At 38.4% G+C, this 17,871-nt stretch overlaps 1 protein-coding gene and 1 non-coding gene across 2 annotated transcripts; both read left to right on the top strand.

Annotated features, from left to right (window-relative positions):
* Window positions 1-10,151: 10,151 nt before the first annotated feature.
* nrm (nurim) lies at window positions 10,152-14,894 on the top strand. The gene is made up of 4 exons (XM_051873375.1): window positions 10,152-10,384; window positions 10,841-11,034; window positions 12,089-12,265; window positions 12,634-14,894. The coding sequence occupies exons 1-4, from the start codon at window positions 10,234-10,236 to the stop codon at window positions 12,940-12,942; spliced, it is 831 nt and encodes a 276-aa protein (XP_051729335.1). The 5' UTR covers window positions 10,152-10,233; the 3' UTR covers window positions 12,943-14,894.
* trnak-cuu (transfer RNA lysine (anticodon CUU)) lies at window positions 10,729-10,801 on the top strand. Its single transcript has one exon. It is a non-coding gene; the product is annotated as a tRNA-Lys (tRNA).
* Window positions 14,895-17,871: the final 2,977 nt, after the last annotated feature.

Raw genomic sequence — 17,871 nt, 5'->3', positions numbered from 1 at the left:
TCCGTACAAAAAAGGAAAGAAGAGCCTGGTTTCTGAACTAACAGACATGGAGAACTCCACGGACTTTGACTATGAACAGCCAATCCATTATTCAACAAATACTCCACCTCATTTTTCATTGCTGGGTTCAGTCGGTATAGATGTTGCTTTATGGGCAAAGAAGTACCCACAGCAATATCATGGCACAAGACTGTAGTTCTACCAGGAACATCAGAAAAGAGAGAGGGGTATTTTTGTATCACTCTCACTACATCCTCTCGATGGCATATTGGCAAATGTTCTAGATGAGAATCTAATTTACTCAAAACATTACTAGTTTTCCAGGCGTACCCCAAACCTTGACAATCATCCGTCACATCATCCTTCTTGACAAGAATAGGGGTAGGGGAGTCTGTGTCATATCTCGCACATGATATGCCTTAAATAATTACAACATTTTTGATCTGGTGTGCCCACAACATAATCATAAGATTTGGGCAGCAGACCCACACAGTCAATAATCAATCTCTCAAAAGGTTCACTTAGCACAAGATACAAAGGTGCCAAAGGAATCTTTTGATTTGGCATCCCTCCACGCTGACATACATCACATGAACAGCAGAAATCTGCTGCCGCCAATTTTAATCCAGGCCAGAAATGGTACTTATAAACGTGCTGAAATGTTTTTGTGACTCGCAAGTGCCCTCATGAGCCAATTTCAAGTCTTGTAATCGGTACCCAGTCGCTAAAACAATCTGATATCTCACCTACTAGTACGCCACATAAGAATGTGGAGGTTTCCATTTACGCATGAGAACTCTGTCATCCCAAGTCTGAGCCCTCTCAGAACATTTTCGTAACGTAGGTCAGACTTCTGGGCTAGGGATAACTGCTCTCGACCCACCTGTAAAGTAACTTCCTCAGATGTTGAGGTTTCTGAACTAGACTTCAGCCTCCACAGCCAAATGATCTCTTCTATGTTCAGAAACTGTACCAAGAAAAGAGTCTGAGATGTCAATTACATTGCTGAACTTCCTTAATTGCGACCTCGTTACCACACAGGCAGGGAACACTGAAGGAAACTGGGCAGACAAATCAGGATGAATAAAGGCATCGTGAAACGTGAAAATGTTAGCACCCGCAAGGTCATTCTCAAGGATTATACTAACCCCGTCCACAGGTAATTTAGGGTACACACCCAACTCATCAACTCCTGTAACAAGATCAGATTTTAAGTATACATTGTGGACTGGAACATGAACACAGCCCATCTTGATGCCTTGCACCAGCACATTTCTACCCGTATAGGACTGATCAGAAAAGGGTAAAACATCCTCACACACAAAGGACTGAGCAGAACCAGTATCTCACAAAATCAAAACTGGTTTTGTTTCAGAACAATTTGCAAATGATACAGTGCCATGCAAAATAAACATCCCACACAGCAGGATCCGCATTCAAGTCGCCAAACCCGCGTGACTGTCACATTCGTTTTGGCACCGCCCAGAGGATCAGCTCCGCCTCCGGGCGGCACCGTAAATTCTACTGTCAATCAGCGGATCCTGAGCGGACCCATGTTGGATCAATTTGCGGGTCCCAAACGGACCCGCTGTGGAGGTAAGGTTTTAATCGCGGATGCGGAGCGGATGCAGCCTTCGTTGCAGATCCGTCACTGCGCGCAAGTGGACGCCGATACGGGTCCGTTCGCGGAATACTTTTGCTGTGTGGGATCCCATATATAGAATCAGATTCAGAGACAGACTGAGCAAAAGCCACATTTTTAGTTTTAGCAGCTGTTTTCTGCTTCCAGGCCTTACAGCAATTAAATGGCCAGGATCTCAACAAAAGAAACAGACCCTGTTCTCAGCAGTCCTCTCCAAAGAAAACTACTGAGATCCCTTTGCACTCTTCACCGCCCTTGAAGTTTGTGAAATACGTTCAAATGTGATGAAGTAAGAATCTACCTCTGTCTCTCTAAAAGGAGGGACAAGATTAACATACCTACTCGCATCAAAGTCAGAGTGCTCGACAGGAGTTGGCTGACTCACTGGCGTAGTCGCATCCGAATAAAGTTTGTACTGGAATTGGTTTACTCATTCGTTTGTAAATCCAGTTGATGCAGTTTAACAGCGCACTCTGTTTCTGCTTGAATAAAGTGCAGTTTAATTAACTGTACCTTGCATTCTTGTTCCTTAATCAATAGATCTAACTATTTCAGCTTAACAGCGATTTAACTTCATTACACAATTCAGAAGCATCGGCATTAAGAACAACTTCCGAAGTCTCCACACAGGCTTCGAACGACTCCTCCTCCTCCCCAACAGATGCCTCTGATTGATAAGGCATAATACCAGCAGAAAACAATTCATCAAAGATTGAAAGAAATCTGAAAGAATATGAAAGAAAGCAGCTATAAGAAATAAACCTTTTTCTCCAGATCAAAATCCATACTCTTACAATTAACGATTTGCCCCTCCCACAAAATTTCAAAGACTTCCAAACAAACTCCTAGATAAAGGAATACTTACCCACAAATTGAAATGGTGTTCAGCAGCAAATCTCATACCAGATTCTCTAACAAGAGACACATCTCCAATTTATTAAATCAATCAACACAATCGTCACATAAGCAAACAAGCAAAAACACAGTTGTTACATTACTACCCGTCTGGGGTTGGGGAGCCAGTAACAAAGTAAAAAAAACAAAAACAAAAAAACTCCTGGTTATAGGCAGACAGGGAGAGAGGGAAGTTTTACGTATTTTATTTTTGGATTATCTTTTTCTAGGTAATTTATAAAGATTTTTGGGTTAGTTTGTCAAGTTTTGTTTTTCTCTCCTTTGAAGTCTTTATTCCCTATGATTGTTAATACAACAGTAACACAGTTACAGTGGAAGTCTATGGGGCAATTGTACAATACTGGGATTTACATTAAAAACTACACTGGGAAATTATGAGGATTTTCAATACAGTATAATGATTTGATGCCAAAAATTAAAGTGGGGATGCAACACTCGATCTAATATAGAGATTATTATTCAGCGCTTTACATTGCTCTGGGAAGGAAGTGGAAACACTTTGTGGTTTTTGAGTCTCATCATGCTGTAACCTGTCGTTTGATCGGCACCTTTACGGATGACAGACACAATGGAGAAAGTTATTTTCCTCTTCTGTGTATTTTCTTATTGGATTATGCAAATCACTTCTAGTGGTAAATATTATTCTGTTTCAAACATTCATGTTATCATCAACCTCAAATACTATTATTATTAACATGCTTAGATGTCTTCAATGTTTATTAATGTGTCAGTACAAGGATCTTCTGATCTGTTCAGAGTTCAGATGGGAGAAAACATCATTCTGAACTGCAGCATGATAGACAGATATGAAGTGTCCTGGTATCATCTCAGATCAGAAGAGCTCGTTCTACTGATTTCTGGAGTGAAGGACAAAACAGGGAGAAAACTTCTGATCAATTACAATCAAAACAAAAATCGTCTGAAAATTACAGCAGACAGTTGGATCACCAGAGTCTCTCTAGTTATTTCTGGAGTATCAGAGTCAGATTCTGGTCTTTATTTCTGTGGAACAAAGTCTGACACTTCAGAGATGCACTTCGACAAACCCTTCAGACTGAAGATTGAGGGTAACAGATTTCAGTTTTCACATCATGTCTTCACAAATTTGTCAATATAGGGGGAATTGGGTAAGATGACTCACTCAAGACAAGATCTGAACACAATTTTTGGGTTTGGGATACATGGATTTACCGGTTTGTGATTGAGATCAGCATGGGTGGAAGAAGTGCTTTTATATGCTAAATACATTTTTTATGCTTATATTTTTATACGGGAATTTTTTCTTGCATATCAAAGTAAATTTTCAAATCACAAAGGCTACAAATCAGATGTTAGAATTTTTGATTTACAAAAACAAAGGTTGAAATGGGCTTTGTAGACAAAAACAAATTGTACCCAAGTATGAATTAATTTATTAAATTAGCAAAATTCTGTATTTAATAGTGGATAGTAAAAAAGGGAAGCATCATCACACATGTTCCTCCTTCACTGGTGCTTAAGTTAAAACCACTTCATGAAGTTGGATAATGAATGTCCAAAATGAGCAGATTAAGAGGAATGAACAGATGCGTCCAAACATTTACCGTAATACATGTCAGTGGTTTGTCAATTTACCCCAGATAGCTCAACTTACCAATTGACATTACTCAACTAACCCACAACTTGAGGCTAATAAAATTTAGTTTGAGAAGTCATGTTTCTGACAACTCAAAAGCTCGTCTCACCTCACTCTCCTGTAGTGTTTATATCATTTTGATGGATTTCTGTGTTTGTAATTAAGTGACATATATTTACAGGTCTTTATATAACAGAACAGCCAAAAGAAGAAGCTGATAACACAGGTAACATGTTGGTTGTTATCTTGGTTGATTAATTGTTCATGTTGTAACTGCTCTGCTGTGGAGATCCAGCAATAATTCTCGCTATCAGTTAATACTGTCTGGTTGTACAAATATTAATAACTCTTCTGTCTCCCTGTAGATGAAGCGCCGACAAAAGAGAGGTTATTGATGTTGGCTGGTGTTGGACTGGCTGCCGTCGTGTTTTTCCTGACAATACTCGTTTCAGGTGTAATCATCACTATCGCGGTTGGCAGAAATTCTGGCAAGCATTTCTGATTAATCACAAAAAAAAAATCAGCTAAATGACACATTTGTGGGCTTTATTTTACAGTAAAGTTATCTCAGTAAATCCCTGAACTTCATACTGCCAATTAAATAAGTATTGCTGTAGGTTATTACTGCTTAAAGTAGAAAAATGGGGCTCAGACGCCTCATCATCTCAGAAACTGAGATGTTTTGGTAAATGTCGCCTTTTTCCGCACCAAAGAAACTTAAACATTCATTAATAGTTGTGGTGATTATTCAGGTTTGTGCAGTTCATTTGTGCTTGTCAATAATATTCAGTTAAATAGCAAAGTATTTGTTGTCACTGTCTTTAATGCAATATTTATTAATTCAATATACATGTTTTATGCAAATGCAGCTTTTACATGAGCTCAAAAAGAGCAGCAAACATATGCTTGAATACCATTAGACCAGCAGGACTCGTGCTTGAAATGTGCACAGTGTCTATCTTTACATATGATATATTTATCTAGAGGCGAAGTAATATGTGCATAAGCTGAGTTTAAGAGAAAATATAAATGCGATCTATGGCACATAAAGCTTGATTAAATACAATTGTCTTCAATTTTAAATGGGTTGTAGAGATTTCTGATCTAATAAACAGCAGTACAGGTGCTGGTCATATAATTAGAATATCATCAAAAAGTTGATTTATTTCACTAATTCCATTCAAAAAGTGAAACTTGTATATTATATTAATTCATTACACACAGACTAATATATTTCAAATGTTTATTTCTTTTAATTTTGATGATTATAACTGACAACTAAGGAAAATCCCAAATTCAGTATCTCAGAAAATTAGAATATTACTTAAGACCAATACAAAGAAAGGATTTTTAGAAATCTTGGCCAACTGAAAAGTATGAACATGAAAAGTATGAGCATGTACAGCACTCAATACTTAGTTGGGGCTTCTTTTGCCTGAATTACTGCAGCAATGCGGCGTGGCATGGAGTCGATCAGTCTGTGGCACTGCTCAGGTGTTATAAGAGCCCAGGTTGCTCTGATAGTGGCCTTCAGCTCTTCTGCATTGTTGGGTCTGGCATATCGCATCTTCCTCTTCACAATATCCCATAGATTTTCTATGGGGTTAAGGTCAGGCGAGTTTGCTGGCCAATTAAGAACAGGGATACCATGGTCCTTAAACCAGGTACTGGTAGCTTTGGCACTGTGTGCAGGTGCCAAGTCCTGTTGGAAAATGAAATCTGCATCTCCATAAAGTTGGTCAGCAGCAGGAAGCATGAAGTGCTCTAAAACTTCCTGGTATACGGCTGCGTTGACCTTGGACCTCAGAAAACACAGTGGACCAACACCAGCAGATGACATGGCACCCCAAACCATCACTGACTGTGGAAACTTTACACTGGACCTCAAGCAACGTGGATTGTGTGCCTCTCCTCTCTTCCTCCAGACTCTGGGACCCTGATTTCCAAAGGAAATGCAAAATTTACTTTCATCAGAGAACATAACTTTGGACCATAACTTTTTGTCTTTAGCCCAGGCGAGACGCTTCTGATGCTGTCTGTTGTTCAAGAGTGGCTTGACACAAGGAATGCGACAGCTGAAACCCATGTCTTGCATACGTCTGTGCGTAGTGGTTCTTGAAGCACTGACTGCAGCTGCAGTCCACTCTTTGTGAATCTCCCCCACATTTTTGAATGGGTTTTGTTTCACAATCCTCTCCAGGGTGCGGTTATCCCTATTGCTTGTACACTTTTTTCTACCACATCTTCTCCTTCCCTTCGCCTCTCTATTGATGTGCTTGGACACAGAGCTCTGTGAACAGCCAGCCTCTTTTGCAATGACCTTTTGTGTCTTGCCCTCCTTGTGCAAGGTGTCAATGGTCATCTTTTGGACAACTGTCAAGTCAGCAGTCTTTCCCATGATTGTGGAGCCTACAGAACTAGACTGAGAGACCATTTAAAGGCCTTTGCAGGTGTTTTGAGTTAATTAGCTGATTAGAGCGTGGCACCAGGTGTCTTCAATATTGAACATTTTCACAATTATCTAATTTTCTAAGATACTGAACTTGGGATTTTCCTTAGTTGTCAGTTATAATCATCGAAATTAAAAGAAATAAATATTTGAAATATATCAGTCTGTGTGTAATGAATTAATATAATATACAAGTTTCACTTTTTGAATGGAATTAGTGAAATAAATCAACTTTTTGATGATATTCTAATTATATGACCAGCACCTGTAAAACTAAAGACATGATGTGTCTGTGCATGTTCTGGCAGGAAACCTGGTTATTACCAAAGCTAAACCTCAAACATAAGCATATATATGTAATGATGTCAGATCTGCCCTCACACTTTCAAAACAGATGGTTTCAGGTTTGCCCTCGGTTTCACAGAAAAGGGTTAAGCCTAGTCCCAGACTAAAATGTATGTTAAAATCTCTTCCTCATTCAGTCTTTAAAAACAGCAGAAAACACATGTGCTCTTACAATACAAGCCTATTGGCCAAGCATTGAAATAAATTTTAAAAACATGTAATTATCAAACAGTTCGGAAAGTGTAACCACTTAAACATTACATGTGTCAACCTAAGAATTGCTGTCAACACCCTTTTCACTCACATTAACCTGGAAGATTTGTAAATAACTTCTTAATGTAATATGGTCAAAATGATTAATTAACCTCATGTCACAGAAGTTGTTCATAGAAGTTATCAATTATCATGTACGGAACCTGGAATATTTATGACCATGGACTCACAAATCTACGTCGATGCAAGATAAAGACCACATCCAGTGAAAACTGAACTGAAATGAAAAAAAAATAAATGCATTTGTTGATAATGAGGATTTTCAGTACAGCACATAGAGGTTTTTTATTTGTTGATGTAACTCTTGAACTGATAAGAGGCTATTATTTTATGCTTAATAATTCTCTGAGACGGAAGTGGAAACACTTTGTGGTTTTAGTCTCTCTGCATTGAGCTGTAACCTGTAGTTTGATCAGCATCGTTTCAAATTCAGACAAAATGGAGAGATGCATTTTCTTCTGTGTCTGGATTATGCAAATCATGTCCAATGGTAAATATATTCTATTTCAAACATTCATGAAATTAACATGTCAACCTCAAATAGAACGATTATAAGTCTAGTCTGAAAGGGTCTGTGTTTATCAAAGTCTCTCCAGATGCATCAGTACAAGGATCTTCTGATCTGTTCAGAGTTCAGATGGGAGAAAACATCGTTCTAAACTGCAGCATGATAGACAGATATGAAATCACCTGGTATCATCGCAGATCTGAAGAGCTCGTTCTACTGATTTCTGGAAAGAAGGACAAAACTGGAAGAAAACTCCTGATCAGCTACAATCAAAACCGTACTCGTCTGAGCATTACTGCAGACAGTTTGATCACCACAGTCTCTCTAGTTATTTCTGGACTAACAGAGTCAGATTCTGGTCTTTATTTCTGTGGAACAAAATCTGACGCTCCAGAGATGCACTTCGACAAACCCATCAGACTGGAGATTGAGGCTCAGCATGCCGGTAACACTTTTCAGTTTTTCACATAATGTCTTTACAAACTTGTTGAAGGGAGAATGGGTTAAGATATGAGACAGTTTTGTATGTGAGAGCAACACATTTGAGAAGAAAGTGCTGTTAAATGCTAAATATATTTAATATGGTTTTATATGCAATTTTTTATTTTTAAATAAAAATTTTGAGATAACAAATTAAAATTTTGAACACACTAATTCCCCCCCCCCCCCCCCCCCCCCCGAAAAACAAAGGCTAAAGGCTGCTTAAATGCTTTAGACAAATATAAATTATACTCAAGTATGAATTTCTTTAATAAATTTGTCAAATTTTATTTTTAGTATGTTCCTCCTTCAGTTGTGTTCAAAAGCAGCCCATAATGAACCTTAATGAAGTCGTTTGTGAATGAGCAGAGCTGGAATCGAAACAGAAAAGCTCAAATATAAGCGAAGTTTCATTTGTATCACGTTTTGATCACTTCGTCATTTCCAGACTTCCACTGGTATTATTTCAGCATTTCTGCACTATTATTCTAAAATATCAAACATATAAAAAATAAACAATAAATCCATGTGTCCAAACTCTATATACAATAGCAATGTATGTAATACATGTTGGTGATTTGCCAAAATAATTTGACTTACTAAACAGCTCATTTTGTTTCCAAAACAATGATTGTGGAATAAAATAAATCAGATGCTTTTAATAATTGTTATATTATTGCTTATCATCACCATATGGCTCGACTTGCTTGACATTGCTCATAGGTTTCTTTTCATTCCAGATGCCCTGAAATACATTATGCATCATTTTTATTTCATAAATGGCAACATAAAAATTACAGAAGCTCATCTTAACACACTCTCTGTGGAACTAACAACTAAATCTGATCATATATTTACAGGGTTTTTTTGTATCAGAAGTTGACTTCACAAAAGAAGCCATCGCAGGTAACATGTTGTTATCTTGGAATTCAGTTTTCATGCTGACAGGTGGAGATCCAGCACTAAATCTAATTATGAGATAATACTGACTGGTTGAATACATCTGAATACCTCTTCTGTCTCTGTAGAAGGAGCGACGGTCATGTTCGGTGGCGTTGGACTGGCTGTGTTTGTGTTTTTTCTGACTACAGTCATTGCAGGAGGAATCAGAAAGGCTGGACCGCAGGGAAACATGCAGCTCCGATTAATCAAAAGTCTGCTAAATGGCATTAATGTCTGCTTTATTTTACAATCTATCCCAAAAAAATTATAATTTCTGTAGGTCACCACTGATTAAAATAGAAAAATGTTCTTCAGGGGTCTTTATCTGTTGGCCAGATCTCACTTTTACTTTAGTTGTGGTTTGAGCAAAGTTCAATCAATCATAATCATTTGTGGTTAATATTCAGTAAAATAGCAATTCTGCTGCTTCTGCCACTGTCTTTAATGTAGTATTTATTAATTCGATATCAATCAAAGATATTCAAGCTTAGAGTTTAAGTATGCATTTTTTTATAGCTATCAAAAAGAAAAGCATGAGTCAATGTCCTTATCTACTGCCAAATATATGCTTTAATATTATATACAGTAAATCTTTATATCTTTAGACATTATATATTTATCTAGAGGAGCATTAATATGTACATATAAACTTTTCAAGAGAAAATATAATTTTGAATCTCTTCTGTGGCACATAAAACTTGATTTAATAAAAATGTCAGAAGATGTCTTCAATGATAAATGTGTTGTTGAGAGATCTGATCAAATAAACAGCAGTGGACATGTGAGCATCAGAACTGGACCACGGAGCAATGGAAGAAGGTGACCTGGTCTGATGAATCACGTCTTCTTTTACATCACGTGGATGGCCGTGCGCGTGTGCGCCTCTTACCTGAAGTGTAAGTGAAGTGAAGTGGAAACATTTGCTGATTTAGTTCTTAAAGCTTAAGATTCAGATTGAAAATCACGAAGCATTCGCGCCACCTTGTGGTCATCCGCGATTCCGCGTTTACTGCCACGCCCCGCCCGGAAGTATCGTGCTGTCCGTTGGAAATATAAATATTATCATGGCGTCGGTGACTTTTCGCGACTGTTTTCTCTGTGTTTCAGCTTTAATCACCTTCGTCTTCGTGTTTGTGACCGGTGCAGACTTTGTTCGCTTTGTGTCTTTTCGTGCCATCTATCATAACCTGAGCGGGGCCGCGCCTCCGTGTCGAGGTAAGGGAGCGCGCGTCAAAAACTTTCAAAGTTTACTAATGTACGTAAACGCTAATACTATGTTTCTGATCCCATGTGCACACACATATATGAATAATTAATGGAGAGATTATTACGAGTGGACGTAAATTCGCTTTGTAAAGTTCATTACATGTAGGGCTGTTCCGAGTTTCTAGTTTCTCGGTAGCTTTCAGTTTGATCTGACTTTTAAAATGGAAAAAAAAATGGTAAGATGTAATGAATGTTAATATGCAGTTAAATAATTTGTGAAACTTTCCTACAATTAGAAACGTACACATGTGCGTCGTGTCGTCATTAGGGAATGCGTGCGTCAGTTACGTACAGCCCGGCTAGCTCAGTCGGTAGAGCATGAGACTCTTAATCTCAGGGTCGTGGGTTCGAGCCCCACGTTGGGCGGAAAGTTTTTATCGTGTTTTTTGTCTGTTTTATTCTCAGAATCTGTGCCCTGGTCTGTGGCTCTGCGGGACGGTGTTGTTCTGAAGGCTGTAGCTGTGGATGTGTTCCTTCTGGTCCTCTTCAGTCTCCAGCACAGTCTACTGGCCTGGGCTCCAGTTAAGAGAGTCTGTCAGAATGTCTTTGGGGTTTTAAGCAGAGCCGTGTACTGCTTCACCACCGCCGCAGCGCTGCAGGTGCCTCTAATAATGTTAAAGCAGTGTAAACATTGCATACTGCCTGCTTTTCACTATGTGAAACAGTATGCAAAAGTAAACTTTTCACACATTAGTATGCTACATCATTGTCACGTCACCTCGTTATGTTGCATATTTAATTCTGCAAGTGCTGTACAGCTATAATCTCAAATAAATTAGTTTATTATGCTTTTATTAATTAGCATTTTTTTTTAATCTTTTGAATGCCACAAACATCCAAATATGATCATCCTTGTGCAAGGGACCCTCATTCTAAAATTTAAAAGACAACTATATATATTCACATATAAAGACCCCATTAATACTGTGAAAAATGATTATTGTAAATATGTGTCAGATATTATTTGGAAAATATTTAGTTTCAATTGCTTTACAGTTAGATGTGTTTTTTTTTAAAATCAAATGTAATTAATTTTAATTAAATTGTATTTATTTTAATTTTTATTTTAGTCATATTAGTTAATCTTAACTTATTTTTTAATTTAATTATTTGTTTTTTTTATTTGAATAAAATTTATTATTTTAATCAATTATTTATTTATTAAAAATATTTATATTGAATTGTTTATTTTAAACATTTTGAAATAATATCAAGTGTCAGTTTAATCTTATTTGTACAGTTAGATGTTTAATTAAGTCAAATTTAAAAAAAAATATTTTAATCAACAGTAATTTGGAAAATAAATTTATTTACTTTAAATTAAATCAATTTAATTTTTATTATTAATTAAATTATTTATTTATTTAAATTCAATTGTATTTATTTTAATCATATTTGTTTTCTTAGTTTAATCTTATTATTATTTTTTATTTCATCTTTTATTAAAGTTTTTCTCTAAACTTTTCCCCTGACCCCCAGCACTCCCTTGCGACCCCTGGTGGTTTGAAACCCATTCTAACATGTAACGTCTTAATAGTCTTTATAATTAAATACTTTAGTAATTAAACTGTTTTTAATAATACAACCTATATTAGTGAAATGTGACAGAATATAATATCTCCTGCTCTAACTGTGATCTTGTTCTATGTGTAGATATTGATGCACTATTGGCATCCGGTCACCAGCGCCCCCTGCCTGTGGTCAGTGCACAAAGCACCCTGGGATATCTGGTTCCCGCTCATCTGTTTTATCTTACACTTCCTGTGCTGGGCCATAATCTGCAGTATCCTGCTCATCTTCGACTATCCAGAACTGCTAGGCATCAAACAGGTACATTTGCATTTACAAACTGAATTTATAACAATAAAAAACTCTATTTTTAGATATTTTTACAGTATTATATTTGATACAGGAATTAATAAAGGCCTGTAAATGATCAAAATGTTGCTGTCGCACACATTCTCCTCCAGTCCTTCTGTCGTCTGATTGATAGTTTAGAGTCTTTTATCAAATAAAAGTCTTTTAGGATAATTGTGCAAACATCTTCCTTGCTTCACGTGCCTTTCTGCTGTCAGATCTGTGCTTTATATTACATGCGGCATATATGACATCTATATTACATCTGACAGAAGTCATTGCACATTGTATATTTTATTATTTCACATTGCACTTTTTTATTTCTGTTGTGTATTGGTCAGGTGTATTATGAGTGTCTGGGTCTGGGCGACCCTCTCCTGCTGAAGTCTGAGCGTGCGCAGCGGCTTTACGCTCACCTCAGGCATCCGGTCTGTGTGGAGCTGCTCACGGTGCTCTGGCTTCTTCCCACCTTCCCGCTGGACCGGCTCCTGCTGGCCGTGTACCTGTCCGTGTACCTGATCCTCGCTCACTCGCTGGACAATCAGGACTGCACTTACCTGCGCCGGCAGCTCCGGAACAAACTGCAGCTCTTCTCCGCACCACTAGAGGACGGCGATCAGAGCAACAACAACACGCATAAGCAAGACTGAATGACGAGCATGTAAATAAAGCCCAAAGTATACTTCGGTTTTTACGCGTACGTGAGGGTCTTAGTACAGTGCACGTGACGCAGATTTCATCATCAGAATAATATGCGCGTACGCGTGCCGCGTGATTTTTGTAACTTTGTACGCACAGGTCGCACATGCGCATTGAATTTGTTTTGCACTAATCAGTTGTTCCACAAGGTGGCAACACTGTCCCGGGCCGTTTTACAGTAGAAAACAAAACTAAAGAGACGGAACAACTAAATACTGGACACTGAAACAACAACAGACGACAAGCGCTTGTGTGAGGGGGTTATGAGAGAGGCACAACTTTACTTTTTATCATTTTTATCTCTCATAACGTCTGGAGAAAATTAGCGCAGACAATAGACAGAGATGAAACTTTCTAGAGCACACGTTCATGCACGCTACGAACTGGAGTATACTTAGAAAGGCCACGCGTTCGACTGTACTCGTATGCTAGCGTACGCGTAAAAAAACGCAGTATACTTTGGGCTTAAGAGTGTAGTGCTGTCTTCAAGCCCTTTGGGAAGCCATTACGGAGTTCAGAAGTCATAATTTTTTTTTAAAATCCTTTTTCTATTGTTCAGTTTTCTCTTCCTAACAATGACAGAAGATTTTACTGCTAATGCAACAGAATGAATAACAAATATTGCACATTTAGTGATGCTTATCTGTGTATATTATCATTCTTGTGCTGCTACAGGGTATTATGGGAAATGTAGTTTTTTTGTCTTTTAAACCAACTAAAGCCTTATTTCAGTTCACAAAATGTGCACAAACTAAAATTGGTACTGTTGACTTCAACAATTAAAACGTCTTATTTCACCTTGATTCTTTAATTGTCGCAGCACAGGTAATTATGACTTCTGGTGGTCGTCATGTGACTTGAAGGCAGCATTACAATTCAAAGATATGTTTGGAATATTAGCATACTGCATAATGCACAATGCCTAAATATGTTTAAATATAAGTATGAGAAACACTGTTCATGCATCAATACACATTTCAAACAGCATTATGCTACATTTGACTTTATTACAATATGCATTTTTAATTCAGCAAATGTTGTCCGGTTATTATCTCAGAAATAATTAGGGTTATTGTGCATTTTTCAGTATGCTGTTCCAAAATCTATCGCAGTATTTGAAGTCCTCATGCTTCATGTTAATTTTTTTTTTCTACACATTTATTATTTACATTACAAGTTCATCGAAATAGCTTTTAGAAACAAATCAAATTCTCTCTATTTTTAGTCAGCTGAAAAGGAGCTGATGTATTTTGGCTTCAGATGAGGAGCACAGGTCAGAGGTCATCAGATTAAATTGCTCTACTCGGCCCTGACATGACACATTAAGAGTGACACAAAACACACACACACACTTCACCACCAAAAGCCAATGCGCAGCTATCTGTAATGTAATTGGATGGTTTTGTTTTGGTCAGTAGTAAAATATTTCTGCTTTTATGAGGACTTTTGTTTTGTATCTATTGCTTGTTTTTATATAATGCTTTTATATTTGACAACCGTCTGCAGGTGTTGGGATAAAAACTGCACAGCATACTGACCTCCTGTGTTTTTCACCATTAAGTGTCATAACTACTGGAAAACGTGCTTTTTATTTTGCTTTATAAAAATGTTTGATGCTTGAAGTATGTTTACATAATGACCTCAGAGTTAGTCGGTGCAGAATGTATTTTTACATGGTCAATAAACATGAAATTATTTTTGTAAAAGGACATGGAAATAAATGCACTGTTATTAGAGCCGAAAACCACAATTCATTATGTTTAATAAGCTTTTTTTTGTATCATGCGGTGTATTTTAGTTTATTGCACCACATCTGCCTCTATTAGAATCAGATAATTCTGAATAAAGAAAATGCTGCAACAAATTATGTTTTTGTCTTGTAATAAAATGTATTTTTCAGCAATCAATGTATTTTTAGGTGCTGTAACTGGTCACCATATATAAAAATGGGAAAAGTTTGGCTTTATAGCTTTTTACATAAATAAAAAGCTGACAGGAAAAATTATGTGTACGTTTATTTACATGGGAAACTTTAGCAAAAAAAAAAAAAAAAGTGTGATTATTATGTGATATTTAATTAAGAGCCCAATTAATCAAGAGTTTTTGAACTGTAAGTGTGCGCTGATGCGTTATCTAAGAGCTGACGTTAATTCCCGTGCCTCCGTCACCTCGCGTTACTCTCCCGTTAACGGCTCCGCTGCTCGGTAGGGACACCGAGGAGGAGATGGAGGGCAGCAGACGGCTGTTTTAGCTAAACGTCTTTTCTCAGGCAATATGGTGTGTGTGCCTGTGATTCTCCTGCTGGAGTTTAATGTTATTATGGGATTACAGTCCTGCGCCTCTAAAGCCGGTGATATTTACTACACTGACGGGACCGAAAAACAGTTCACGGAATCACTGAAATATGAATTAACCGGAGGTTTCTTACTTGTTGCGCGTTAGAAAGGTCGCAGCTTCCGTTTTGCAGAGAGTGGATGAATTATCTGGACTTTTGATGTGTCTCGTTGGAGTTTAACACATGGAAAGATGAACGTCGAGCGAGTGGAAACGAGGAAAACTTTATTCCGGTGAATCAGGAATTCAGTCATCCCACAAAATAAGGTTTGTAAAAATAAGTATTTAAAACATTATATATAGCTATTGATTCTTGTGTTTTAAATAGACCAATATGTCAAAACAAACGTAATTAAAAGCAGACATTATAAGTTCTTAAATCGTTTTTACCCAACAAATCACCGTAGTAAAACTACACTTTATTAAAACTTGATCATGTTATTAAACAATCAATTTTTTACTGCACATAAATAAACATAAATACTGTATACTGCACATCACACACTTAAAAATAAAGGTTCTTTATTGGCATCAGTGTTTCCATGAAGAACCTTTAACATCCATGGAACTTTTCCATTGCACAAATGGTTCTTTAGATTATTAAAATTCTTTTCAGAACTTTTCACTGTAAGGTTCACTGGAAGACCAAAAATGGTTATATTGCGTCACTGCGAAAAGAAAACCCCTTTATTTTTAAGAGTGCAGTAAGTATTTAAGTGACCTAAAAACATAAACGTTGATTAAAATGGCAACAAAACGGTGAAAATGGTGACCCTTGATCCAGAATAAAAACATGTTTATTTATTTGTATTCCTGGAAGACTTGAATTTAACAAGATACTGGCGCTACAAGTCAAATGCATGGACATATCTGTTTTAGATACACCTGTGTCAGTGTTTATTCTGAGAAGAAAAAACAACAACAGCCAATCTTTTAATCATTTTGTTTATTGGTTTTGACAGGACTCCCAGGAGAAAACTTGTCTTTGATCAGTAAAACCATACTGTTTTATCAAGAACTGCATGGTTATGTCTCTGTCGGCTCTACCGGAATGGAAGCAGCTGCTACTGGAGCGAAAGCGAAGAGAGGAGGAGGACAGAGAGAGACGAGAGCGGGAGGAAGAGGAGAGGCTGGCCAGCATGCCGGCCTGGAAGCGAGGGATCATCCAGAGAAGGAGGGCGAAGCAGGATGAGGAACGAGAGAGGGAGAAAGAGAGAGATGGGGGGCAGCATACTCCAGATGTCCTGGGAATCACGGAGGACATCGTCACAGAGCAAATGGACAGTAAACTCGCACATCAGCTCCAGAGTGACCAAACTGGGTACAAAGTGCAAAAACAGATATCCAAAGACACCATCAGCCCCATCCAACAGAACCCCTTCATCCGTTCCGAGAACAGCTTTAGGAGAGATAATAGAGGGAAGGAGGTGATTAGAGATGGAGAGAATGAGTATAAAAAGACCACCAATAATAAAGGGAGAGAAAGGAATAAAGAAACTGAGAGGGAGATTTGGAGAGGACGAGATAGAGAGATGTGGGTAGAGAAGATGGGAAACAAAAGCCAGGGACGAGAGCGAGACCGAAGCACTGGGAGAGAAAGCAAAGAGGCAGACAGTAGCAAATCCCCATTTACTCCGGTCATAGGTCTTCGCACGATCCAGGCAAACAACATTATCATCATTGAGAAAGAGAAAAATGGTAAGGAAAAACTGGATAGGAGGAATAAGGAGGTTGAGGAGGAAGAAAAGAGGATGAGGATGGATTTGAGAGAGTTTCTGGCTTGCGGAGGAAGTGTGACGGAGATTAGGGCGTCGGAAGTATTGATCATCAAGCCACCCGTGACGGATGGGAAAAGAGAAACAGAGATTGCTGGGATGCCAGAGAGAGGGAGCGGTGAAGAACGTTTAGATAGAGAAGGGATATGGTCCTCCATGCACCTGATGTCGAGGAAGGTCATGCAAAGAGCAGAGAGAGTCCTGAACCACAAGGACAGGGGGACTCCAGAATGTAGTGGCCGGGTTAGTCAGTTGCTTAGTAAGTTTGGCGAACACCCCAAACCTCCGATGCGCTCCAAGAGCACGGACTGCTTCAACCGACCGGGCAAGAGTCGGGCCAGATACAGCACAGGAGACCTGTTTGTGCAAGAGGATCAGAGCACAGAGGAGACAGACACGAGTCCGACATTCAGGGGTGTTCCCAAACGCTCCTTTAGCTTCTCTGACCGTGTGGTTTGCCAACAGGAGAACAGCAAGGAAAAGACAGACTTTAAGGTGGTGGAGAGGACATACTCTGACCGCAGGGTCAAGTCACGGGTAACGGGCCGCCGACCCATCAGAAAGCCATTCGAGGGTCACCAGGCGATGGGGCCGACCAAAACATGATGAGGTGATGCATGAAAAGAGACAAAAAGAAAGAAGAGTAGAAAATAAGAATGACTCTGTTTGTGGAGAGACAGAGGAACGGACTTCAAGTGTAGACGGAGGAGAGGGCTTCACACTGGCCTCCGTCAGAAACCCAGAGGGGGTCGCGTTTGCGCGACGAATTCC

Source organism: Ctenopharyngodon idella, chromosome 19 (assembly GCF_019924925.1).
Source record: "Ctenopharyngodon idella isolate HZGC_01 chromosome 19, HZGC01, whole genome shotgun sequence".
NCBI classification, from domain to species: Eukaryota; Metazoa; Chordata; class Actinopteri; order Cypriniformes; family Xenocyprididae; genus Ctenopharyngodon; species Ctenopharyngodon idella.
This window is presented reverse-complemented; position numbering and strand designations above follow the sequence as displayed.

What these genes read in the sequence shown, in the direction of transcription:
- nrm (XM_051873375.1), top strand. Translation starts at nt 10,234, where the DNA reads ATGGCGTCGGTGACTTTTCGCGACTGTTTTCTCTGTGTTTCAGCTTTA. An exon ending in GGCCGCGCCTCCGTGTCGAG is followed by an intron (nt 10,385 to 10,840) that starts GTAAGGGAGCGC and finishes TTTTATTCTCAG; the next exon opens with AATCTGTGCCCTGGTCTGTG. An exon ending in AACTGCTAGGCATCAAACAG is followed by an intron (nt 12,266 to 12,633) that starts GTACATTTGCAT and finishes TGTATTGGTCAG; the next exon opens with GTGTATTATGAGTGTCTGGG.